The following is a 25,135-nucleotide window of genomic DNA, read 5'->3' as shown; positions in this document are numbered from 1 at the left end:
CCATCCCGTCCAGTGGGGGACACGCTGAGCACGACCGAAACTCAACTCCACGTGTTGCAAAGGGAGGAGCAGCGCCAGTGTTGCGAGTGGAGCGACACGAGCCAATCAAAGGCAAGGCGTTGTCACCACGACCCAGAACCCAACGAGCCCAGAAGGGGTCGCCAACCAAAATAACAAGAGTAATTATTGTTTAATTTGGTAAAAAAAAATTCATATTTTAAGAACCGCAATGCCAGGTGAACACGACACGGTGGCTCCTTAATAAATAAGGTCACGAAGCAGTCCTTAAAGAGCCGTATGCGGCTCAGGAGCCGGCTGGTTGCTGACCACTGGACTAGCCGATGAGATACTAGTACAGTAATTGACAACCCTACGGATTTATGCGTAGGGTTGATAAAAAAAACGCATTGAGGTGGAACATATTGTTAGACAACACATACAAGTAGATAGATCCACAAACCCTATAACAGCAACCTAGGTCAAGGTCACTCCTGCCAACGAGACTATCCTGGTCTCGAGTTTCTCACCTGTCCAGTCACCAAAATGGGAAAAGCAAAACAGATTTTAGTTTTTTTATTAAAACAAATGAAGCGAATATAAATCGGTGCAAAAACTGTCGCATGATACATCGAAAATATTACAGAGCAGAGATCAACGTCATAGAATACATTTCTAAGTGGGCTCGGGCAGATTATTGATCTTGACTAATCATAGGACAATTAAAATGCTGATGCGCTCTGAAGGATGATCGCCCGAAACGTCGCCTACCATATATATATTTCCTTTTAAGGCCGTGCTATTGACGAGTGTGTCGCATCCGTTCTAATTTTTTTTACTAGTGCACCACTGCCAACGCAGTACAATCACCAAATATTCAGTAAAACAACGATGTTTATATTAATACAGTACGTGATCTCAGTTCACTGCGCGGCCACATCCAGCCAGTAGTGCCTCTCGCTCCACACGCCGCTCCGAGGCCTTGCCACAGATGACGAGAGACGCACGTGCTCGCACTGTACCGGCACGTGGTTCGGTACAGTGCGAGTGGGGAGTGTGAGGAGGGGGGGGCATGTAAGGGGAGGGGCGCGGTACGTAAGGGGGGGGGGGGGCGTAATGGGGGGGGGGGCGTAATGGGGGGGGGGGGCGCGTAATGGGGGGCACTAAGGTGGGGGGCACGAATGTGGGGGGCACTAAGTGGGGGGCACGTAAGTGGGGGGCACATAAGGGGGGCACTAGGGGGGGCATTAAGAGGGGGGCACGTAAGTGGGGGGCACTAAGGGGGGGCACTAAAGGGGGGCACGTAAGTGGAGGGCACTAAGAGTGGGGGCACTAAGGGGGGGGGGGGGCACGTAAGGCGGGAGAGGGCACGTAAGGGGGGGGGGGGGGGGGGGGGGAGTACCGTGCGTGGTGACGTCACCGGCGGGCGTCGCGTGCGCGGTGACGTCACGGCACAGTGAGGCGACATGGCGATGGCGCAGTAGTGGCGAGGTTGGTGCTGCTGCTGCTGCTGGTGGCGGCTCTGACACGACACCGACATCGCGACCACCGCTCACTCACCACCGACACCGTCACTGCCAACAGCGCTCGAGTCGGGGGTCGGTGAGCCCGGGGGAGCTGGGCCGAGTTGGGTCGCGAGGAGCCCAGGGATTGACCTCGGCCGAGGCGCCCCCCGTGTTTACTAACACGGGGGGCGGGGCCGCCGGGAGGGGATCGTTGAGGAGGGGAGGATGATGATGATGGTGGTGAGAGTGGAGAAGAAGATGATGATGATGAGAGTGGGGAAGAGGAGGATGATGAGGGTGGAGAAGAGGATGATGATGATGATGAGAGTGGGGAAGAGGAGGATAAGAGTAAAGAGAATGATGATGGTGAGAGTGGAGAAGATGATGATGAGAGTGGGGAAGAGGAAGATAAGAGTAAAGAGGATGATGATGATGAGAGAGGGGAAGAGGATGATGATGAGGGTGGAGAAGAGGATGATGATGATGAGAGTGGAGAAGAGGATGATGATGAGAGTGGAGAAGAGGAGGAGGATGATGAGAGTGGAGAAGAGGAGGATGATGATGAGGGTGGAGAAGAGGATGATGATTGGAGAAGGGGATGATGATGATGAGGGTGGAGAGGAGGATGATGATGAGAGTGGAGAAGAGGAAGATGATGAGAGTGGAGAAGAGGAGGATGATGATGAGAGTGGAGAAGGGGATGATGATGATGAGAGTGGAGAAGGGGATGATGATGATGAGAGTGGAGAAGGGGATGATGATGATGAGAGTGGAGAAGAGGATGATGATGATGAGAGTGGAGAAGAGGAGGATGATGATGAGAGTGGAGAAGGGGATGATGATGATGAGAGTGGAGAAGAGGATGATGATGAGAGTGGAGAAGAGGAGGATGATGATGAGGGTGGAGAAGAGGATGATGATGATGAGAGTGGAGAAGAGGATGATGATGAGAGTGGAGAAGAGGAGGATGATGAGAGTGGAGAAGAGGAGGATGATGATGAGGGTGGAGAAGAGGATGATGATGATGATGATGAGTGGAGAAGGGGATGATGATGATGAGGGTGGAGAAGAGGAGGATGATGATGAGAGTGGAGAAGAGGAAGATGATGATGAGAGTGGAGAAGAGGAGGATGATGATGATGAGAGTGGAGAAGAGGAGGATGATGATGAGGGTGGAGAAGGGGATTATGTTGATGAGGGTGGAGAAGGGGATGATGATGATGAGGGTGGAGAAGAGGAGGATGATGATGAGGTGGAGAAGAGGATGATGATGATGAGAGTGGAGAAGAGGATGATGATGATGAGAGTGGAGAAGAGGAGGATGATGAGAGTGGAGAAGAGGATGATGATGATGAGAGTGGAGAAGAGGAGGATGATGATGATGAGAGTGGAGAAGAGGAGGATGATGATGAGGGTGGAGAAGGGGATGATGATGATGAGGGTGGAGAAGAGGAGGATGATGAGAGTGGAGAAGAGGATGATGATGATGAGAGTGGAGAAGAGGATGATGATGAGAGTGGAGAAGAGGAGGATGATGAGAGTGGAGAAGAGGATGATGATGAGAGTGGAGAAGAGGATGATGATGATGAGAGTGGAGAAGAGGAGGATGATGGTGGTGAAGAGGAGGATGATGATGAGGGTGGAGAAGAGGATGATGATGATGAGGGTGGAGAAGGGGAGGATGATGATGAGGGTGGAGAAGAGGATGATGATGAGGGTGGAGAAGAGGATGATGATGAGGGTGGAGAAGAGGAGGATGATGATGAGGGTGGAGAAGAGGAAGATGATGATGAGAGTGGAGAAGAGGAGGATGATGATGAGGGTGGAGAAGAGGATGATGATGAGAGTGGAGAAGAGGATGATGATGATGAGAGTGGAGAAGAGGAGGATGATGATGAGAGTGGAGAAGGGGATGGTGATGATGAGAGTGGAGAAGGGGATGATGATGATGAGAGTGGAGAAGGGGATGATGATGATGAGAGTGGAGAAGAGGATGATGATGATGAGAGTGGAGAAGAGGATGATGATGATGAGAGTGGAGAAGAGGAGGATGATGATGAGAGTGGAGAAGGGGATGATGATGATGAGAGTGGAGAAGAGGATGATGATGAGAGTGGAGAAGAGGAGGATGATGATGAGGGTGGAGAAGAGGATGATGATGATGAGAGTGGAGAAGAGGATGATGATGAGAGTGGAGAAGAGGAGGATGATGAGAGTGGAGAAGAGGAGGATGATGATGAGGGTGGAGAAGAGGATGATGATGATGATGATGAGTGGAGAAGGGGATGATGATGAGGGTGGAGAAGAGGAGGATGATGATGAGAGTGGAGAAGAGGAAGATGATGATGAGAGTGGAGAAGAGGAGGATGATGATGATGAGAGTGGAGAAGAGGAGGATGATGATGAGGGTGGAGAAGGGGATTATGTTGATGAGGGTGGAGAAGGGGATGATGATGATGAGGGTGGAGAAGAGGAGGATGATGAGAGTGGAGAAGAGGATGATGATGATGAGAGTGGAGAAGAGGATGATGATGATGAGAGTGGAGAAGAGGAGGATGATGAGAGTGGAGAAGAGGAGGATGATGAGAGTGGAGAAGAGGATGATGATGATGAGAGTGGAGAAGAGGAGGATGATGATGATGAGAGTGGAGAAGAGGAGGATGATGATGAGGGTGGAGAAGGGGATGATGATGATGAGGGTGGAGAAGAGGAGGATGATGAGAGTGGAGAAGAGGATGATGATGATGAGAGTGGAGAAGAGGATGATGATGAGAGTGGAGAAGAGGAGGATGATGAGAGTGGAGAAGAGGATGATGATGAGAGTGGAGAAGAGGATGATGATGATGAGAGTGGAGAAGAGGAGGATGATGGTGGTGAAGAGGAGGATGATGATGAGGGTGGAGAAGAGGATGATGATGATGAGGGTGGAGAAGGGGAGGATGATGATGAGGGTGGAGAAGAGGATGATGATGAGGGTGGAGAAGAGGATGATGATGAGGGTGGAGAAGAGGAGGATGATGATGAGGGTGGAGAAGAGGATGATGATGAGAGTGGAGAAGAGGATGATGATGATGAGGGTGGAGAAGAGGATGATGATGAGAGTGGAGAAGAGGAGGATGATGATGAGGGTGGAGAAGAGGATGATGATGATGAGAGTGGAGAAGAGGATGATGATGATGAGAGTGGAGAAGAGGAGGATGATGGTGGTGAAGAGGAGGATGATGATGAGGGTGGAGAAGAGGATGATGATGATGAGGGTGGAGAAGGGGAGGATGATGATGAGGGTGGAGAAGGGGAGGATGATGATGAGGGTGGAGAAGGGGTTGATGATGATGAGAGTGGAGAAGAGGAGAATGATGATGAGGGTGGAGAAGAGGATGATAAGAGTGGAGAAGAGGAGGATGATGATGAGGGTGGAGAAGAGGATGATGATGATGAGGGTGGAGAAGGGGAGGATGATGATGAGGGTGGAGAAGGGGAGGATGATGATGAGGGTGGAGAAGAGGAGGATGATGAGGGTGGAGAAGAGGATGATGATGATGAGGGTGGAGAAGGGGAGGATGATGATGAGGGTGGAGAAGGGGTTGATGATGATGAGGGTGGAGAAGGGGAGGATTATGATGAGGGTGGAGAAGAGGATGATGATGAGAGTGGAGAAGAGGATGATGATGAGAGTGAAAGTGTAGAAGAGGATGATGACGAGAGAGGAGGAGGAGATTGAAGAAACAGTACAGGCCCTTGTGTGTCCAGCCACTGCTGGAGGAGGCCCATCTCTCTCACCACGCCGTGCGGTTCGTTGGGATTGTTTGACCATACTTCACCACGCTGGTCAGTGCGGGTTGGTGAAAGTTCAGGGAGCTTAGCGGCGGTAGCATTGATATCACCCACGACGTTGCCTCACGGCAGCCTCTAACGCCTGTTATGCATGATGAGACCGTCTTGAGAGAGAGGGAAGAGGAGGAGGGAGAGGTGAGGGCAGTTGCGAAGAGGATGGTGAAGCAAGCAGCGGGAGAAGAGGAGTGGAGAAACGGGGACGTGAGATGAAGTGACGACGGGGGGGGGGGGGGGGGGTCCTGGGGCGATGGGAGAAGTTTAAGACTGGGAAATGAACGAGGAAAGGAAGGAGTTTGTGGATGTCGGGTGAACACGAATGAGAATCTTTATCCTGGAGAAATCCGATGAAGCACTAATTTTTGTTTCTTCTCACAGATGTCCAGTTAAGGGGCGGTTCAGAAAAATGACAGCAGCAACAGAATAATACAAAGACAACGATAGGAGTTGGACAGGATAGGAGAGGTAAGAACACGAGGAGGAGGAGGAGATGATGTGACAGCAGAAATGTGACCGTTGCCGAAATAACCTGAGCACAATGACCCTTGATTGTTGTGTTGCGATGTAATTGTTTTGAGCGAAACGCGGGCCCATTTGTTACGGGAAATGCCCTTTAATAAATATTGGGCAAATTCACTCGCATTGCAATCAAGTCTAGAGTTGCTGGACTCTGCTGATGATACGTGGAATGTCGAAACCGGCCCAGAGTTATGGTTGTGTTGAACCGATCATTTGTACTCGTGTGGTCTGTGAGTTGTGTAAAGAAAACATATCGTGTTACTTTAATGCATGTTGTGTACATAGCAAGGTTGGCTACGTACGGTGTGAAAGAAGTGCAACATACTTCTTAAATTCTCTAAAAGTAATAGTTTTAAAGTGAGGTTTATTTAAAACTGTAAAAAATACAATTATATAAAAAATACAATGATATAAAAAATACAATTATATAAAAAATACAATTATATAAAAAATACAATTACATAAAAAATATATTACATTTTTATATATAATTTATCCTGGAGGAATCCAAAGAGCTCTAAAGCTCTTTTTCGCAGATGACCAGTAGCAGACTGGAGAAGGAGGCGGGTTCGGCTACCTTCCAGTAGCGCTCACTCATTTTCAGAGGACCGCCACACAGTTTGACACCATCGGAGTTTGACGGCACAATCATGATGGGGGGGGGAGGGATGTTTTCAATTTTTTTGTATTGTTGGGGGTTGGGGGTGGGGTGGGGGGCCGCTAGGCATGGGGCCGCACTAAAGCTCACAAGGGCTCCGCCAGTATCCCGCGGGCCTTATAGTGAAGAGCACTCCCTTACACCAAACTTTACGTCGACTGTTCAGAATGCGGACTTTCAACCGATCAATAGCACATACTATAGACACACACACACACGTGTTTTGGTTAAAAAATAACATCGACGTGAAAACATACTCTTTGGTTCTTTCGGTAAAGTCACGTAGGTAGAAATAAAATAAACGTTTCGATCGCAATACAAGCGACCGTCATCAGGTGGAACCGATGCAACAGGACAAGTGCTGATTTAGGAGATGTTTTTTTTTTTATCCCCATCCCTAGCTGGAAGTGGGACGGGTGTGTGGCGAGCTCAGGGAAGGTGTTTATTCCGTGGCCACAGATGCAGGGAACATACTTGGGCGGCTAAACCAGCATACCGTGTCAACCCATACGGTTTACCACGTGTTCTTGTACAGGGGAATTGAGTTTTCAAGTCCATACGGCGTACAGCCGTTTCAATGCGGGCAACATTTGTTTTGTCTGATTTGTTTGTGTCTCTCCCTTGTGATGGGACTTTGTAGGCTGAACGTTGAGATTTATAAGGGCACGGGGTGACCAATAAGGTCTGAATTGGTCTGTAATAAGGTAGGCACTGATAAGGGGGGTTGATGGGGATGAACCAGGCTTTCGCAAACGCCAAGCTTCGCGACCCATTCAAATAACAAATGAACTAATTTCACGCCGCGCGCGCCCAATTAACGCTGCGCTAATAGAGGCGATTTCAATTAAGATTGACCTATGTGTGTGTGTGTGTGCACGCGCGCGCGACGTGCTGTGCGTGACTCGGCGGTAATTGTTTATCGCGTCACGTGGGACGTGTTGAACAATCATCGGGCGCGTGCGGCGGGGGTCGCGATGATTGGAGTCTGGGGAAACCCTGGCCTACATACGCTAAAGATCAGTTTCTCGCTCCACCTAACTCTGCTTTGTTTCGAGTGAAATTCGCCTGGCTTAGGACTGTGTGGGCTGTGGTCTGTGACGGCTTCAGGGCTCCTTCCTGACTGCCTCGGTGCCCACTTGCCCCCCACCCCCCACCCCTTATGCTCCATGCCAGTGCCCAGGGCAGCTCTGTGCTGTGCTTTACGGCCGGCATTGTGGCTGGGAGCGTGCAGTGCCATTCCGTGAAACGCATGGTTACTTTGCTGTTATTGAGCCTGTAAGTTCAGCCGGACTTGCCGTTACTTACATTAACGGCATTTGGCAACAAGCAAAACTCGAACTATTGCACTTCAGCTCTTTATCATCCTCACATTAAGAAGCACGCTCTGCGCTTTAGACATTTTATTATTTCGTGTGCCCTACCTTGCTGGTAAACAATCTTCTTGCACGTCCGTTTCAGAATTGTAAATCGCGATGAGTTCCCCTGTGCTATTATACTCGGGTGGCTTTCGTGCTGGCGAGGATTCTGTGTTTATGTGAGACTGTGAGAGAGAGAAGATAATTTCCTGGTTCCAGCTTTTTTTTTACTGGGAGCCAGTTGACGCGAGCAACAAAGGAAACTTTATTTGAGAAGAAAGCTTCTGCTGCAGCCAAGAAGCAATTACATTCTGGCCTCTGCCACAGCCCGATAAGCGACTGGGATTACTCAGCTCAGCGATCTTAGTGCCAGTAAACAAGTGTTCCTTAGGTGTGCGGCGAGACTCGCATCAACTGCCCCCATGGTCATCGCTTCATTGCGTAGTTTTTTCTGAGCAATGCAAATGAGGGCTTACTGATATTAATCATCTAGATTGGAAACTCATTTGAACAGAACTGCTTTTTGTGTTAGCACGGTTGGCTATGTACGGTGAGGAAAGAGGTTAAACATGCAAACATGCACTCTAAACCAGGTAAAACCTGTTGGTGATTTACAATCCCTTGATAATGATGTATAGTTCAAAAGCACGATTATAAATATTAAGGAAAAATGCAATTTAAAAATGACTTGGGAGTATTTTGTCTAAAAAATATTCATCACAGATTCAAGTGAATTTGAATATAAAATATGAAGGGTGGAATTTGACCATCCGACTGTTTGGGTGGATAACGTTTGGCAAGTGCTCGAGATTTGACCGCTATTCGTGCGCGACTGCTCAGGTACTTCCAGCGCCGTCATCATCGTTCCTCCCCACGTGATCCCGGGTCGCGCCACCTCCCCGTGTCGTCGTCGTCACCGCCGCCTCCTGGGCCGCCATCGTCTTGCGAACTAACGCCGGCGCCCGAGAGATCGCGTGAGGGCGGCCAACACCATCTCCGCCATGGAGCAGCCGCAGGAGCCTCCCACAGGGAGCGGCAGTGGCGGCGGCGAGGAGGAGGACAGCGGCGCTCGCCACCTCTCCCTCGCCGTGTTCCGCAACGTTCCGCCTGCCTACATCCCCGAGGTGGCCATCGAGTGCCACTACTCGCTGGCGCCAGAGCTGCACCCACATGCCAAGGACTGGGTCGGCATCTTCAAGGTCTGAACGCCGTCGCCGGCGTTGGAGTTGTGGGGATAGGAGGTGGCGGGGGGGGGGGTAGGGGGGAACGTGTACAATCCACTGCTGGATGAAGACCTCCCCCACATCGTGGGAGTGGGGGTCATTGTGTTTCTTGGACCACAATTCACTGTGGTGGTCAGTGCAGGTTAAGGCAAGCAGCCCATGACAGCCTCTTTATGATTGGTTGTTACTCAGCCCTGCTTGGCTTCTGAGATTTGACGAGGTCAGGTGCATTCTGGGTGATATCTTCACCATACGTGATCAGGGGAAAAGACAGGCATTGGAGGGAAAAGCGTCTCAGCAAGTCCCGTTCGGTTTTGGAACCCATGGCACATGGTAAAGGGTGGTGCGTGAACGCATGCAACGCAACCACGTACAGGAGCAATGCGACGGACAATGAGGCTAGGACTACAGATTGGCTGCGGAACTATTTTTTGCAGCAGCAGGATCTGTACGACAGTGCAGTGCGCAGGTTTGCGGCAGCGCGGCTTCGTCACCGTCCCTGGGTGAAAGCGGCGTCTCTGCTGATTGATGCGAGGCTGTTAAGGGTAACGGCGTGTTACTGCGTGGCTGCTCAGCACAGAGCTACGGCACGATCGGCTTGATGTAGGGGGGCCCTAAACGCGACACACAATGGATGCCGCCAGCAGACAAGACGCTGTGGGTCTATACTAACAGCATTGTTAAGGATTCATTTTTCAAATATAAAGGATAATGAGTGTGTGTATTCATCTGATTATGGCAACGTGAAGAGCATTTGTGTTAAAAACTGGAGAAATCTGACGAGGCTTTAGCCGCGCCCAAAATTTGTTTTAAACTCGCGATATTCCGATCACTATCCGTGGTGGAATTGCCATGGGTGTGGTTGGGCTGTAACGAGCGAGTTAACGGCAGCCATAATGACTTGCGGCTTGAATTAAAATGATCCGACTGTGCCCAACGGTTGGATTTATTATTTGTTTTGCAGCACAATGAGACGCTTTAAAAAATAACGGATGTCCGTCGTTTAACTCTATCTAACTAGCTGCCTTTTTGCAATTTCGCTTCAAAAGGTTTTTCAGGCTATTGTTGCCAAAATTATACGCACAAATTACGTACCCAATCGCAGTCATGGAGCTGTTGACACAAACCTGGCTGAATTAACTTTAATGATACTTCGGTCCCCATTTATGCTTCTTGAGGACTTTGCTGTCAGACACTCTAGACAAGAAAGGAAATTGTCATTGTGTGTTCACGTGCGTGTGTTGTTGTGTGTTTACCTATGTGTGTATTGTTCGGTAATTTAGAGGTGTCGGGTAATTGTGGTTCCGTGGTTGTGATGTGTTGGGTTATTCAGTTGTGGTGTTTGTAGTGGTAATTGTAGTTCTGCTTTAACCTGTGTGTATGTGTGGTGCTCGGTAATTGAGTCGCAGTTTATGTGGTGTTGGGTAATTATGTTGCTGTGTTCTCATGTGTGTGTGTGGTATTGGCTAATTGAGTGGTGGTTGCATGTGTAGTGTAGGGTAATTGTGGTAATATGTCCATGTTTGTGGAGTAGGCTAATTGTGGTTGTGTGCTCACGTGTGCGATGGTGGTGCTGTTGGGGAGCGGTAATGTAGCGGTTAGCGGACTGCGCTACGAATCCAGCGACCTGAGTTTTGTTCCCGCTCACGGCTAACACAAGTGGCGATTATTTCAACCATTCCTGGGCCTCCCTTAGGTCGATTCACCCTCACATGACTACCCTGTGTGCTGTGTAAACATCATCACTGAGGAGACAAAGGCGGCGGGGCGTGGTGTTAGCCACCCACCCCCTCATGTGCCGCACCGGCCTTTGTAGGTGCTACTCGGTAACGGCACTTGCTCCTACAGTCTGCTAATGCTATACGGGGGATCTCTGTCTTTGGTGGTGGTGCTGCTGCTGCTGTTGTGCATGGTACAGGAGGGCTGGCGCCGCCCCAGGGACTACGTCACCTTTCTCTGGTCTCCGCTGCCGGAGGAGCGTGGCGAGCAGGGCAAGCCTGCGGAGTGCAGCGTGCAGTTCCAGGGTCAGCAGCCGTCGCTGCCACTAAACCTCCCACACCGCAAATACTACATCACGGTGGCTAGGAGATGTTAACTACCTCGCCTGGTATACAGGAGGTCGTGGGTTTGATCCACAACCTTGACGCCTGTTATATATTTGGAGTTTACATGTTCTCCCCGTGGCCACATGGATTTTTCTCCGGATCCTCCGGTTTTTCCATCCACATTTAGAAACGTGTTTAGAGTATTTGGCGGCTATAAATTTCCACGTGATGAGCCACTTTCTTGCGCTATCATTTCTGGCCAGGTTGCTTCTCAAAAAGAGCTATATAGCGCAGTCAGCCTTACCTGGTAAAATAAAATAGTTTAGTCTTTATTTTAGTTTTACTACAGCACAATACAGCACCTGTCATACAACCCCTCTAGTACAGCACCATACATCATCATCATTCATGATCAATCCACTGCTGGGTGAGAGCCTTCCCAAGCCATCGCTATCCCTCGTGGTCCAACAAATGCAACAACAGCTATCTGGCTCCTGCACTGGAGCGGCCTTCATCGCTCCGTGTACGCCATGGACATTGTCTTGAGCGTGTTCCCGCCTGTGGATACGACTCCCATCAATAGTCTCGATCACCGGCAGTCACCGCGTGTAGCCGTGACGCGCCCTGCCCAAGCCGACAGCACCCTTAACAGTACCCATAATACAGGATGTTGACTCAGCACGTCGCATTTCACTAGCACTCACGCGTAATTTGAGTAATGTACTGCATCAGTAGCCAAGCGGACTTCCTTTCGAGGAGAAAATATAATTTACATTTGCCGCTTAAAAAAAATTGTAAATCCTGTTCAGAACATGAACAGGTGCTTTTTTTGCTGTAAATGTGACAAATGACAGTGCACAATTGCATGTTAGAGAACGGCCCACGGAAGTGGATATCACAGAGCTACTGTGTCGGAACGCCATGCCTCTCCCGCTCTCTCCCCTCGACCCTGTCCCCGCCGCGATGCAGCGTACTACCTCCCGCGCGAAGATGGACACAGCTACTGCTTCTGCTACGTGAGCCACGAGGGCCGCGTGTGCGGCGTGAGCACGCCCTTCCGCTTCCGCCGGCCCCGCCACAGCGGCCCCGACGAGCTGCTCGCCATGGAGGAGGACGCTCTGGACGTGCTCGTGGTCACCACGCGCTCCGAGCTGCTCCAGGTCAGCACCGATGACGCTCGCCGCTGACCCTTGCGCAGCACCGTCGACTCGCGCACGTCGCAGCATTGGCGAGCGTTGCGAGGATTCCAATGCTAAACTGTCATCTGTGTGATCCGCACGCAGATTTCCGGATTTATGTATAACTTCGAACTTCTTTCGTGCTGTACGTAGCCTACCGTGCTAATCGGAGGTGATCAGCTTGAGCAGTGGTTAATTCAAGCAAGTTTATTTGCATGCCAGGCCTAGGATAAGTATCATCATGAGTTCACTCCATCGTGCAGCGAGCGGATCATTCGATCTTTTGACAGTACTTAAGGATTCACCGCAGTTGTCTTCTCTCACGCAACACCAGAAGGGGGCATTTCTTTATAACCTGTTAAAATGTTCATTGCTCGCAAAACCCAAAGTTCCTTTCTCACAGCTGGGGAATGTGCCAATGGGAATGGTGATGTGCGCGAGCAGAAGCGGCTATTGGAGCTGCAGGAGGAGGGTGCGGAGCTGCGGCAGTTGCAGCTGGCGCTGGAGGAGGAGCGGGGAGAGCTGCAGGAGAAGTTGGTGACGCTGGAGGCGACGCTGCGTGACGAGAAGGATGAGAGGGACGCGCTGGGCCAGGAGCTGGCGGTCAGTGTACCTGCACGGCCGTGAGATGGCAGATCTGCAAACGGGTCCTCCATCCTGTAATTTAATATTTTCCCCCTCGTACGCTTGGTGGATTTTCTCCAGGTATTTCGGTTCCCTTTGGCACACAGAGTCCTACTTCAGAAGGAGTTGACCAAAATAAACACGTCTTGAGTCTCAGTGGCTCCTTCCATATAAATGACAGTATTCTTAGTATTGCTCCCACGGGCCCTTTAACTGTGGCACTGACGGCCTTTGCGCTCCATGACCCTTAATGCACCAGCAGTCCATTATTCCTGTGATTGTATCTGGGAGACAGTGTTACGTCTCTTAGTTGCTCTCAAGACGTCGGTTTCCTTTGGATTGATACAACCGTTTAACTTGCAATCAGTTTGATTGATGGGCCTACCGCCTATATACATCCTTTAAACTTCTCACGGGCACTTACTGCCAGACCGTAATGTGTGAACAAAGCTGCAGACATTACAAGAGGTGCATTGGTTAACCGGGCGGTGGTAGCGCACACCTGTTAATCCAGCGCTGTTGAGGTTGGTGAATCACACAAATGTTGCAAAACGCCCTTCCCAGGGGCATCGAGGTGCCATACCCTGGCATGCCAGGAGAACGCGGTACAACTAAGTGCGTCCTAATGTAATCTGTCCCTTCTGTATGGGATAGTGTTGCCTCCTCACGTGTGTGGGTTTTCTCCGGGTGCTCCGGTTTCCTCGCACATGTATAAACACTCATTACTTGGCTGAAAATATATCAATATATAGGGTATCGCAGAGCTTGGGCAATTGTTGGCACCGGCTCACTGCCTAGCCCTAGCTGCCTTCCAACTTGTCTGTGGTTCCTCAGTGATTAAGATTTGTATGAATGGCACCGTATGAAACTAAACATTTTCATTGAGCAGCTATGCCTGGCTAGTGGTAGTGGCATGGGGGACGTGCAAGGGATGTGGGCCTGGGCTGTTTAGTCTCGTGCGCACCATGCGTGACGCGTGCATTGGAAAGTTCTCGCGCACGCACACACGCGGTCAGTGCACATGCACCCAGGGCCCTGACGCTCCACTGTCCACTCTGCTTTCCACTCCTTACACGCGCACGCATCTATACAAAACTCTCATACAGAGAGGCCCACTATTCCTCGACGCTAGACTCTCCAGTGGGCACTTAGTGGCAAGTCTCACCGATTCCCAATGCTGAAATTTGACACCCTGCTGCAGCAGGGGTTTGTGCATTGACCTGACCAAGCTGAGAAGTCTTGGCGTGTGCACTGCTCTGGCCGTGCGTACTGATCTCACACTGATCTGACCGTGCCGAGAAGTCTTGGCGTGTGGACTGCTCTGGGCTTCCGTACTGATCTCACACTGATCTTACCGTGCTGAGTAGTGTTGGCGTGTGCACTGCTCTGGCCGTCCGTACTGACCACGGTGTGTGCCCGGGCAGGCCCTGCGTGTGCGCGAAGCGGAGCTGGGAGCGGAGTGTGAGCAAGGTCGCCACAGCCAGGAGGAGGCCCTTGCACGCTTGCACCTCCTGGAAAGTGACATCGCCGCCCTGAGCAGCAAGCTCCTCGCCAAAGAGACCCACATCGACCGGTACCGCTCACCCACCATGGTGCCGTCTTCGTGACGACGCATAACCCACAAGCCCACGTGGCAGCGGCACCGTAAACCCGTGCAGGGAGTGTCATCACCATCACGGCTGTGGTGATTCCGTCGTATTTACTTGTCGACATTTTCTGGTGGTGCTATCCGCGTCATGTCACGAGACGGAGAATCCATGCGGAACTCTCAAAGAACCAGCGCAAACCTTTCAGCGAAGCGCTTGCAGAAGCGGATAACCACAAAGCTACCTCTAAAATTCCTTCAAGACACCTCTGATCCAATAGTAGGCGGTAGCACATTGCCTCCTGCTCTCTTACAGAGAGTAATCGTCATCGCATGATGGTGAAACTGGTGTTTAATATTAATTTTGTCAAATTTAAGTGCAGAACAAATTTTAGTGTGATGGTTTTTTTGTGAACGCTCATTGGTGACCAGGCTCAGGCTAGCAACTCTTTGTATGTATGCATGTTGAACTTATTTCGCACCCTACGTAGCCAACTAATTTCAACGGGCGTCGCAATAGCTTTAATATGTGGCTTCCTCTCTTTTGCTTCAGCTTAAAAGATCAACTGAGAAAGCTGGGCGTGGAAAACGAGCATCTGCGCAGCCAGATGAAGAAAGTGCTTGAGGAAAAGGAGCTGTATAAGGTAACACGTGGCAGCTCCTCAACCCACGCGTCTTTGCGATCCATCTCGTCCACGGCGCGCGTACCGTTTTATCGAGAAGACCGCGACTGCGTTGAGCATGTTGATCATCTGAACGGCGACCACGTCTCTAACCCCCAGGAGCACCTGCGCGGCCGTGAGGTGGAGGAGAAGGAGCTGCTGGAGGAGTTGGGCGCGCTGCGGGAGCGCCTGTCCGTCCGTGAGGCCGAGTCTGCCAGCTACCGCCAGGAGGTGGCCTCCTGTCGCGAGCAGCTGGCGCAGGCGGCACGCGACCAGGTGAGCCTCCCACACATGCAGCGCCCGCACGGCCCAGCACAGACAGGGGGAGGTGGAGGTTAATCTTCGTTAGCAATCATCATCGCCACCGCCGTACTACAGCGGCGGTGACCTGTAACAATAGGCCCACAGTCCAGTTGGTCGCCCTTTTTAAATGTCAGGGAGCAGAATGCCTTGTTCGTGAACGCTGTTGATGGAATTGTACTCTGCAGATGTGTTTAAAACACAATCATGTTTAATCATCCGGATGAGTGGTATCATGGTTAGAGCACATGACTCGTTTCTTGGCCTGAAGTAGACTGCAGATTTATCCCTAAAGGTCACGAAAATCAGGAACCAATTTGTGGGAAGGAAAGAGTCTGAAATTTGGAATTTCAACCACTGGCTCATGCCCACTCAGAGAGACGAGCAGACTTCGGATTTTGGCTGTGAGATGTAGGTGCACACAGTTACGGTTTAGCTGCCTGCTAAGTGGTCAGGCAGCTAGAGGGCTCACATGCGGCGGTGGTGGCGGCGGTGATTGTGTGTGGCCCAGGAGGAGCTGGCGCGCGTCCGTGAGGAGCTGCGGGTGGCACTAGACCAGCTGGGCTCGGGCGAGCAGCGCCTGGTGCTGCTGGGCGAGGAGCTGGCTCGCGCCGCCTCGGCGCGGGACAGCGCCATCGCCGAGCTCTACCGCCAGCGCCTCGACGGCGACAGCGTGCGCGGGCAGCTGGTGGCGGCGGAGCGCGCGGCGCACGAGAGCCGCGAGGCGTGGGAGGTGGAGCGCGACACCCTCGTGCACCAGGCGCAGGCGAGGGGCCCCTTCCGCGGTCGGTCGCGTTGTTGAGCCGGGCAAAGGAGCACTGCGGGGCCCAGATGGGGCCCAGTGTTCCTGTGACACCGAAGGCCGTGCATGATATGAAGAAAGATTTTTGTTTCTTTATCTCTTGCCCAAATTTTATCCGGATTGTGCTATGATTTTTTGACGCGGATGAATATTCCATTCCGTTCACTCGCGGAACAACGCGGAACACAGAGCTACCTCTGAGATCACTTCAAGTGACCCCTAGTCGACACTGTAAGGGGGCAGCATATTCCCCTCACTGCCACGCGCACGAGTCCATTGTGCTCAACAGTCAAATTTCATATTTAATTTTGAATTCTCAGAGCTGGAATTTTTCCAAATTCAGGGCAAAACCCAGTTTAATGTGATGGTTTTATGAGCAATTATTGTTGGATATCAACTCGCCACAGCTGATAATATGGTTTAACCGATAGGTGGCTGCCTGGATTAAAACTCAGGATCTTTGGTGCTGGCTATGAGCTCTGACCTCAGAATTCCCCCGGCCACCTTGACTGACCACACGGACGAAGATTGGGGAAAAACTGGTCTGTGTTGCAGCAGTCGATTAAACTCATAATTTTGACGCACTTTTCTATATCAACTGCTTGCATGATCTCTAAGGAAATTAGACTTGCCATATGAGTGTGGTTAATGCAAAAGTTCCTCACTTGGCTAATCACCTTCCCTGGACTTTGCCAGGTATTCTGAGTTAAAGATACGAGTGGGCGATTGACCTGCCCTTATAAGCTGGCTTCATGGAATATCTGTGTGTAATCCATTTTTTCTATAATATTTGTTTTGTTTTAAATCCAACTAATGCACCCCTGTATTCTCTGTAAGCCAAGATCCATGTTGTTGTCTCGTCTCTAAGCCTGTGTGATTATAATATACAGGGTTGCGAATGTCAGATGAGGAGTGTACCGCTTCATACCTGCCCCTCTGTGCCACGTCTCGCTCTCAGGAGGTGAAAGATCGGGTGGCGGGAATGTCTGAGAACATCCACAAGCTGCTCCAGAGCCTGCAGGAGGAGCGCCTGCTCAACAGCGGGCTGCAGCGCAAGCTCAAGGAGACTGAGGAGTGCGGCAAGGTGAGACGCTTCCCATGGCGGTGCAAGGTCCAGCAGCGGCACGAGGGAGACTCATGAAGAGTGGCCTCTTTTGGCCTATAGCATCCCCACTCATTGGGCTTAAGTGCTGTACTTAGAGCACACATTTAAAACAAAGTGCAAAACCACTTTACAGTCTTGCAGATAAATACATAATATTTGCCTGCAGCTCAGTGGCACAGCATGATTGGCATGGACTCTCGTGCAAGGAAAGATCTGGGGCTGCTCTGGCCAGTTTCCCTCCCTCTCCCTAGCTCGGTGCCGCAGGCCGACGTGTCCCAGTGCAGTCGCGCGGCCTACGCACTCAATAGCTACGCCACTGCTGCAAGCGTTTCTTTGCTTTTTATTTAGCTTGGAGAAATGAGTAACGACACGCCGGCGTACAAACCCGTCATGTTAGATAAACGCTGAGTGCATAAAGGTGCACACTAAGAGAACAGCACCTAGCAGGAATAAATCAGAAGGGCAATGGCAGGGCACGGCATAGGATAACTACGCTAAGCATGTGGGCTTTCCCTCGAGAGTGGAGAAATGCGCCACGCAGGGCAGTGAACCGCCAAGCATCATTTAATGGGTCGCCAGCTCTGGTCAGGGGCTCATGGCGCCACGGGAGTTCCGAGGAGCCTCGGCGACGTTCCTGTGTTCGTGAAGCGAAGAGCGACGCTGGCGTGACGCCCGGGGCGTGTGCGGTGCGGCGCAGGTGCAGCTGTCGGAGAAGCTGCGGGAGCTGCGCGAGATGAAGGCTGCGCTCGCCGTGCTGCGCAATGAGAAGCAGACGCTGGAGGTGGACAGACAGGTGCCGCCGAGCGGGGCGCGGGGGAGGTGGTGCACGTTTTGTCACGACGCTATCTGAGCTTTGGGCCCATGGAGGCGTTGATGTGCCCAGCGGGGGCGCAGCTTGTGTCGGTGGTTGGCACGGTTGGCCTACTTCCAGCGAGAGGTAGCCATAGTTTATTGTGAAAAAAACAGTGTATAATATTTAATAGGTCGATTCGAAGATGATTTATTGTTAAACAGTTTTTGCATTTTATATATGGCTCTTCATGGTTTCAACTTAGCGTGTCATTATTCAAATTCTTGTTCTGTCCTACTGGTGAATGCATTGGTATATGATTTTCATTGGAACTAGCAGACCCGTTATGGTTTTATTTGATCAACTAGTTAAATGACACTACTATTTATATTTACACATTTGGTCGCTGTAAAACTTCGAGGATTTCAATCCACTATTCTCACAGAGACACGCAGATGTTCATACCCCGAGTGTTCCGGTTTGGAGAGGCTGAGCAGACACAGGAGTCTTCTGTTTCCACGCCACGGCCCGCAACCCGATCTCTTGGAACTGGTCTGAAGACTTAACAGGAGCCCCATGTTCTGCGGTGACCGGGTGGCTGAGAGGTCACAGATCTCGGCTGTCACCATTGAGAATCCATGGATTCGAATCCAAGCAGTCGCCTGTGACCAACTCAGGTTCCTAATGTCGCGAGACGATAGTGTCAGCTCACTCGCATGTGACTACGAGAAAACCCCATTAAACGTGGTTCTCAAATGTAATTTTGCCTAGGTTACAGCTCTTGAGAATTAAAAAGATATTGGGAGAACATTGGGAGTAAAGTCATAATAATCAAAAAATAGAGGAGCGTCCATCTAGCCTTGCAACGAGACGTGGCGACCGTGTTCTGTGCCGCTGCACCTCCCACCCTCGTCCGTTTGGCCGATAGAGGCTGCAGGAGCACGTGAAGGAGCTGGAGCGGGGCGGTGAAGCAAAGGCGGTGGTGGCACCAGTCGTGCCCCCCCGTGCCGCGCCACCCTGCCCGCCCCCCGGTGCCCCCGGACCCCACGGACCCCTCGGACCCCCCGGACCCCCTGGTGCCCCTGCAGCCCAGCCTAGCGTGGGTGCCTACCTCCCGGGGCCCCTGCGTCCCTACAGCGGTGAGCATCCCTCATAAGATGCTCAACCACCACGTATCACGGCATTTACAACAAGTTAGGAAAAATCATGCATGTGGCCTGGGTTATCTAATGCTTTTCAATGTGTTTGTCTTCAGATTTTAAAGTTACAGGCACATTATAGTGCCTGAAAAAATCACCTTCTGAGACTGACGTTATGATATAGGTCAATTTCCTATCATGTTAATCATGTTATCGGTGGTATCAAGAACTTAAATCCGAATTCGTGCACGTAAAGCTGTCTTCCCTTTATCTGAACCGTCATTGTAATGTCATCATAAAAATAGTGTTTCAAAGTACTGCATGACACATTGATATTTTATATAATATCTATTTCGATACTTCAAAAGACCTGTTTCAGTTGAATGACAATGAATTACGTATTGCATGTGCTATGTCAGATGAACTTTAACATCATTGGGTCTGAAGAGGTGCACTGAGCAGTGCTGATGTTTATTGCACAGAATGCTTTCTGCACGGGGAAATGTAATTATCATTTATCCAATCCACTGCAGGATGAAGGCCTCACCCACGCTGTATTGGTCATTGATTTTTTTGACCAAACATCACCACATTGGACAGTGTGGGTTCATGAAGGGGGGGTGGGGCGGGCAGGACCGGTTCAGACATCACTCGTGGCTGCTGTTAGTTGTGGCCTGGAATTGAACTTGTGTTGCCGGGTTCATAGCGTTCCACTCCTTACAGGGAAGAGTCTCTCATTTAATGATGCTGTGCAGCACAATGTCCACAACAATGATGGAGACATGCTGACGGATCGGCCTGTTGTGCGTATATATGAAGATATTGAATTCAAATGCATACATCTGTTTCCTTGCCCTCCTGTGGTTTAGGTAAGTGTACATTGTTTAACCTATCTTATAGTTCACAGAAACATTACAATAATTAACGTGTCAGATTTATTCCGTATTTCACATTTAAGGTTACTACAAAACATCACTTTATTCTCTGCAGACATGTTGTCAACAGGTTCCATCAGGGGCACATTATCGGTCACGTTTTTCCTATTATTGTGTTGTTTTCTCGGCGGTTTGTTAACTTATCCCAAGTTACGCGTGTGTGTTTCATGCAGAGAGCTGCACTGAGAAACCGGCTGCTGTGAAGGAGAAACCGCCTCTGGAATTGGGCGGGGCAGAGCGCAAGACCCTGCAGGAACTGGCACGAGTGCCGGACGTTACTGCCGCTCGCCCAGCCCCAAGGGGCGCCCACGTCGTGTGCAGCCAGCCTGGGCCCAGCTCCCCCCGCCTTGACTCCATGTTTGACTGGCCTGACTCGCTGACGGTATGGCTCGCCCTGCATCTCGGGCTGGGGTGGTGCGGTGGGGTCAGGCAGTGGGGTCAGGCGGTGGGGTCAGGTGGTGGGGTTAGGCGGTGGGGTCACATGGTGGGGTCATTGTGGGGTCGCGTCATGGGGTCACATGGTGGGGTCGCATCATGGGGTCACACGGGGTCGTGGTGGGATTGCTTGGTGGAGTCGTGGGGTCGCACGGTGGGGTCGAGTTGCACGGTGGGTCGTTTGGTGAGGTTGTAGTGAAGTCGTGGGGTCGCACGATGGGGTCACGTGGTGGGGTCATGTGGTATAGTCGTACGATGGGGTCACGTGGGGTCACGTTGTGGGGTCACGTCGTGGGGTCAAGTCCTGGGGTCACATCGTGGGATCACGTTGCGGAGTAGCATGGTGTGGTCAGGCAGTGGGGTCCTCGTGAGGTCTCGAGTGGTTGGGTGACATGGCAACGTCGCATGCCTCTGTGGTAATGTCATCAACTGCGTAGACTTTTTCGTAGCAAATTAAACTGTTGAGTAAACATCTGATGCTATTTCAATCAAACTTTTTTTTTTCAATTCTTATAAAAATACACATTATTATGAGATACAGCCATAATTACCACAGCAGCAAGCACAATGGGGTGTGTAGAGGAGCGAACCAGTGTTTGGGTATAATGGCGTGTGGGGGGGGTACGATAGGGGGTGTGAAGGTATTATAGGGAATATGCTGACCTTTTAGTCTGCTGTTAATGAGCTAAAAGCTCAATTTTCCCATTGAGGATAACATTTCTCCTTCAAGCATCAACTTTATATTTGTTTAATCAGGCGAGGATTCAAGAGGCAAGGACAGTCTCATTTCCAAGAATGACCTGCATAACCTGGATCATTAAGAGAGCATTAATAAAGCACGTACAGTGAATATCCATTGCCCATAATGAGAGTCTGTTATTGGTAGCATGGGAACATTTATGAAATCTTTTTGAGCTGAAACACCACAGTCATATTATCCTGCACTACACGTTAAGAGTTATTTGTTAGCAAAGCATGGTTGCTGTAATTTAAACATAGCCACCTTTACATTATAAATATAGAGCAATAGACTAAAACGTAATGCCCAGTATGTAGTATTGCATAGTCTGTGCACGTTTGTCCAGGGTTGCTATGCTCGTGGTTTGATTAAAATCTGCCTAATAGGGCTTCGGGGATGAAGACGATGCCATGAAGTTGTCATGCTCTCCGCCACTTTCCCCGCTGTCACGACACCTGCAATACCTGGACTTTGAGAGCCTGGCCGCAGAGCCCCCACTCAGCTCCAGGTCAGAGTCCACAGCGCACTGCCTCACTGACACTTGAAAGATCACTACTCTCGTGTAAAGAGGAACCTGGGTATGCCCACGTTGCATAATGAAACACATTTGCTGCTTTAAAAAAATATGACTTGGTAATGGTGAAATTTACGATATTTTGAATCCAACATATGACTTGTATGTTGAACCTTCGATTTATATACGATCTGTCGCTCACGTGGTTTGCACCATCTGCCATGATCTATTCTCTGCTGGATGACGGTCTCCCCAACCTCTCGCTATATGACGTTAGCATGGAGCACTGAACATGTTAGCCCATCTGATGTCCGTTTCTCTTGAACGTCATTTTGATTTCGGTGTGTATGTGGTTTTTCTTCCGTATGTGGACGACGCGTCTCAGGGCTGAGCACAAGGAGTGTCCACAGTGTGGCATGGTGTTTCCTCCGGCATACGACCACAGTCTGTTTGAGAAGCACGTGAGCAAGCATTAGGCGGTGATGAACGGAGAGCACGTACTGCACCTTGACTCGCACAGACCTCGGCTGACAGTCAGCCGCCTGAGTTCACTCCTCACGCTGACTACAAACTGAGGCTGAAGCTGTTTTTAATCGTTCCTTCATGTCACCATTGCTAAATGGGCAACGATATTTTAATCACACTTGTAACCGTTTTTTTGTTTTACTGTTTGGGGGAAAAATAATTACCTATAAAAGTCATATTTAACAAAGAAATTGCGTGTTATTTTATTTGACAAAAGCAATACTGTAGTACCTTTATGCACAACTAGCTGTAGACTTTTCAGCGACAGTTTTTTCTCGAATCTGATCTTGAGGAGATGCCTTGTTTGGTTGTGTTAGTCATGTACTCTCTAGTGGCGTGGTCGTCCCGAGCATGACGATACATTTCATTTGAGGTAACGCTTGATTTGTCCCCAACACCACCACCTTGGTCGTCCACTGGTAATCAACAGTGGTTGGGGCTGCTTGTTTTCGGAAGGAGTAAACTCATAACGCTTAAGAGAAACGTTCTGTATTTTAAGTGAAGCTGCTCTTAAATTGGCGTGGTGCATTTTTTGTGCATGGCTATGCTAATAATGTCACATTTGCTTACTGCCCACTTACATAACTATATTGAATGCTGTAGTTAAGTCTCTTTGAGTTGTTGTGGCATTATAACCTATAAGTACTGTAATCCAGCTAACTTTCAAATAGGCCAATTTTCACTTCTCTTCAATTGTTTAAGTTGATATGTTTTAGATTTAAATGTAACAATACACGTAGACATATGTGACGTGCATTTCTTCCGGTGTGAACCACTGCTCTTGGCCGTGTTGCTTCCGAGCAATCCATTTAAAATGTCGTTGGCTGCAACGTGCTCATTAGGTGGGTAATTTGAGCTGCTGTGCAATTTATCGCTGATAGTTTATGTAGCATACTGTGTGTACGGTTGTGTACTGTATTCATACTGAAATAAATCAATTCCAGTAATCAATGTCTGCTAATGTTTTTCTACCCGCAACGGAGAAGGTTGTAAGTCAGAACCGAGTTAGGGGTTGATCCATCCCAACTTGCCGCCGGGGTCAATACGTTCCGTACCATTTGGTGGGAAGTTCACCGTCTCGGCCTCTCCAAGGGAGATGAACGCCACACAATGTGACTTTGAGCATGTGGTCACTATTATTGTCTGTTGCACGTTTACCTAATAAAACTTTATTGAGTCACATAACACATTTCTAGGAGGGTCCTGCCAAGTTTTTTTTTTGCAGTGGGAGGCGATGATTGCTATGTATATTTCAACCGAGTAACTTTGGAACATTTTTGGATCATGTATTTATGTATGTTGAACTTATTTCGCACCGTATGTAGCCAACCGTGTTAATCGGAGTTGCGGGACCAACGACACCGGTACACAATGGCCTACTCTTACGAATGACGTGATGGGTCTTTAACGTCATCTGTGAAGCAGACTGTGTATACTTGTTGAGTTCTTTGCTTATTACACCCGCAGTAATAACCAGGGGCGCCCGCTTGGTTCGAACCTTGAACCGTTTGCAACAAGCGGCAAACCTGCTACCGCCCCCAAATACTAAGCTACCAAACACCGAGAAAATCAAAATTGTGTAATTGTATGACAACGTCGCCGAGTTAAGCAGGTTTAAGTCTGGAATGTGCTTAGATAAACGATTGCCCGTTAACGCACGTGTTGCCATAGTCAGTTGTGGGGCTTTGTGATGGGCAATGCATTATTGTACTATACTTCTATGTTTCCTGCATTCAGCAACCTGCACTGAACACAATGCTGAAGTATGTTCAAATAAACCCCCGTGAACCGTAATGCGTCGGACGGGGGGGGGGGGCTCATTCAGCAGTGAATTGACACAAATGTTGTGCATGTTCATTGTGTATTCACAAGGCAGAGTGATTGACAGGCGTATAAGCCCCGCCCTCTGTCATTCATCCAATTGGGGGTGGGGCCCATGAGAGGGGCGGGGCTATGGGGTGAATATCTCCACGTCACGTGATGACCCCGTTCCCAAGGCAACAGCCGGGCCATACAGACATGACGGCGCGGCAACGAGGTCAAGAGCTCGCAGCCAATCACAAGCTCCGCTCATAGCCCCCCGAGTCGGACCAATCGGAGCGCGCGTTCACAGTGACTCCACCCAATCAGCCGGGTTTCTTCCCCACTCCCCATGTGCAAGCTCGACGAATCAGAAACGAGCTTGTTGGTGTAATTTTGCCTTAAAACTTTCGTGACTGCAGGAAATCACATGACATTTTTAAATCATATTTTTTGGTTCTTTAGATAAAGTCACGTAGATTTATTTATTTATTTTTACTCACTTTATTTTTTTATTATTTTCCATCTACGTGACTTTACCGAAAGAACGTATGAGCAACGATACAAAATCAAGAGCGCAGCCGCCCGCCCTCCAATCCCGCGCCGTCCAATCAAAAGAAGCCCCTCGCGTCTCGCGCCGACCAATCAGAGCGCGGGTTCTTTGCCCCTCGCGGCCCACCCAATCAGAGGACGCGAGCCCTCGCGAAGGTCACGCGCGGGGACGAGAGGTTGCGCGGGCGCGTACTGCGCATGCGCGATGGGTCCCCCCCCCCACCACCCACCCCTTGCCCCCCACCCCCCACCGCACTGCTGCTGCACGCGCCGGGACGAGAGGTTGTGCGGGCGCGTACTGCGCATGCGCGATGGGT

The 25,135-nt window shown here is 50.2% G+C and overlaps 1 protein-coding gene across 4 annotated transcripts; it reads left to right on the top strand.

Moving 5' to 3' along the window:
• Positions 1-1,419: 1,419 nt before the first annotated feature.
• On the top strand, positions 1,420-23,413 carry LOC133346125 (calcium-binding and coiled-coil domain-containing protein 1-like). 4 transcript variants are annotated; one of them, XM_061557557.1, is made up of 16 exons: positions 1,421-1,488; positions 5,712-5,798; positions 8,706-9,064; positions 11,007-11,112; positions 12,103-12,293; positions 12,756-12,914; positions 14,360-14,508; positions 15,074-15,164; positions 15,303-15,458; positions 15,994-16,248; positions 17,243-17,368; positions 18,087-18,182; positions 19,108-19,318; positions 20,427-20,635; positions 21,814-21,935; positions 22,327-23,413. In XM_061557557.1, exons 3-16 carry the CDS (start codon positions 8,867-8,869, stop codon positions 22,415-22,417), a joined length of 2,160 nt encoding a protein of 719 aa, XP_061413541.1. In that variant the 5' UTR covers positions 1,421-1,488; positions 5,712-5,798; positions 8,706-8,866; the 3' UTR covers positions 22,418-23,413. The 4 variants fall into 4 exon arrangements, with proteins under 4 accessions (XP_061413545.1, XP_061413541.1, XP_061413542.1 ...); XM_061557558.1 differs by having other exon boundaries at positions 1,464-1,599; XM_061557561.1 differs by lacking the exon at positions 5,712-5,798 and having other exon boundaries at positions 1,420-1,488.
• Positions 23,414-25,135: the final 1,722 nt, after the last annotated feature.

The sequence above is a fragment of the Lethenteron reissneri genome, chromosome 23, assembly GCF_015708825.2.
Source record: "Lethenteron reissneri isolate LAM-NWPU_2019-01 chromosome 23, ASM1570882v1, whole genome shotgun sequence".
Classification (NCBI taxonomy): Eukaryota; Metazoa; Chordata; class Hyperoartia; order Petromyzontiformes; family Petromyzontidae; genus Lethenteron; species Lethenteron reissneri.
Note: the sequence above shows the minus strand (reverse complement) of the source record. Positions and strands in the feature narration are given on the sequence as shown.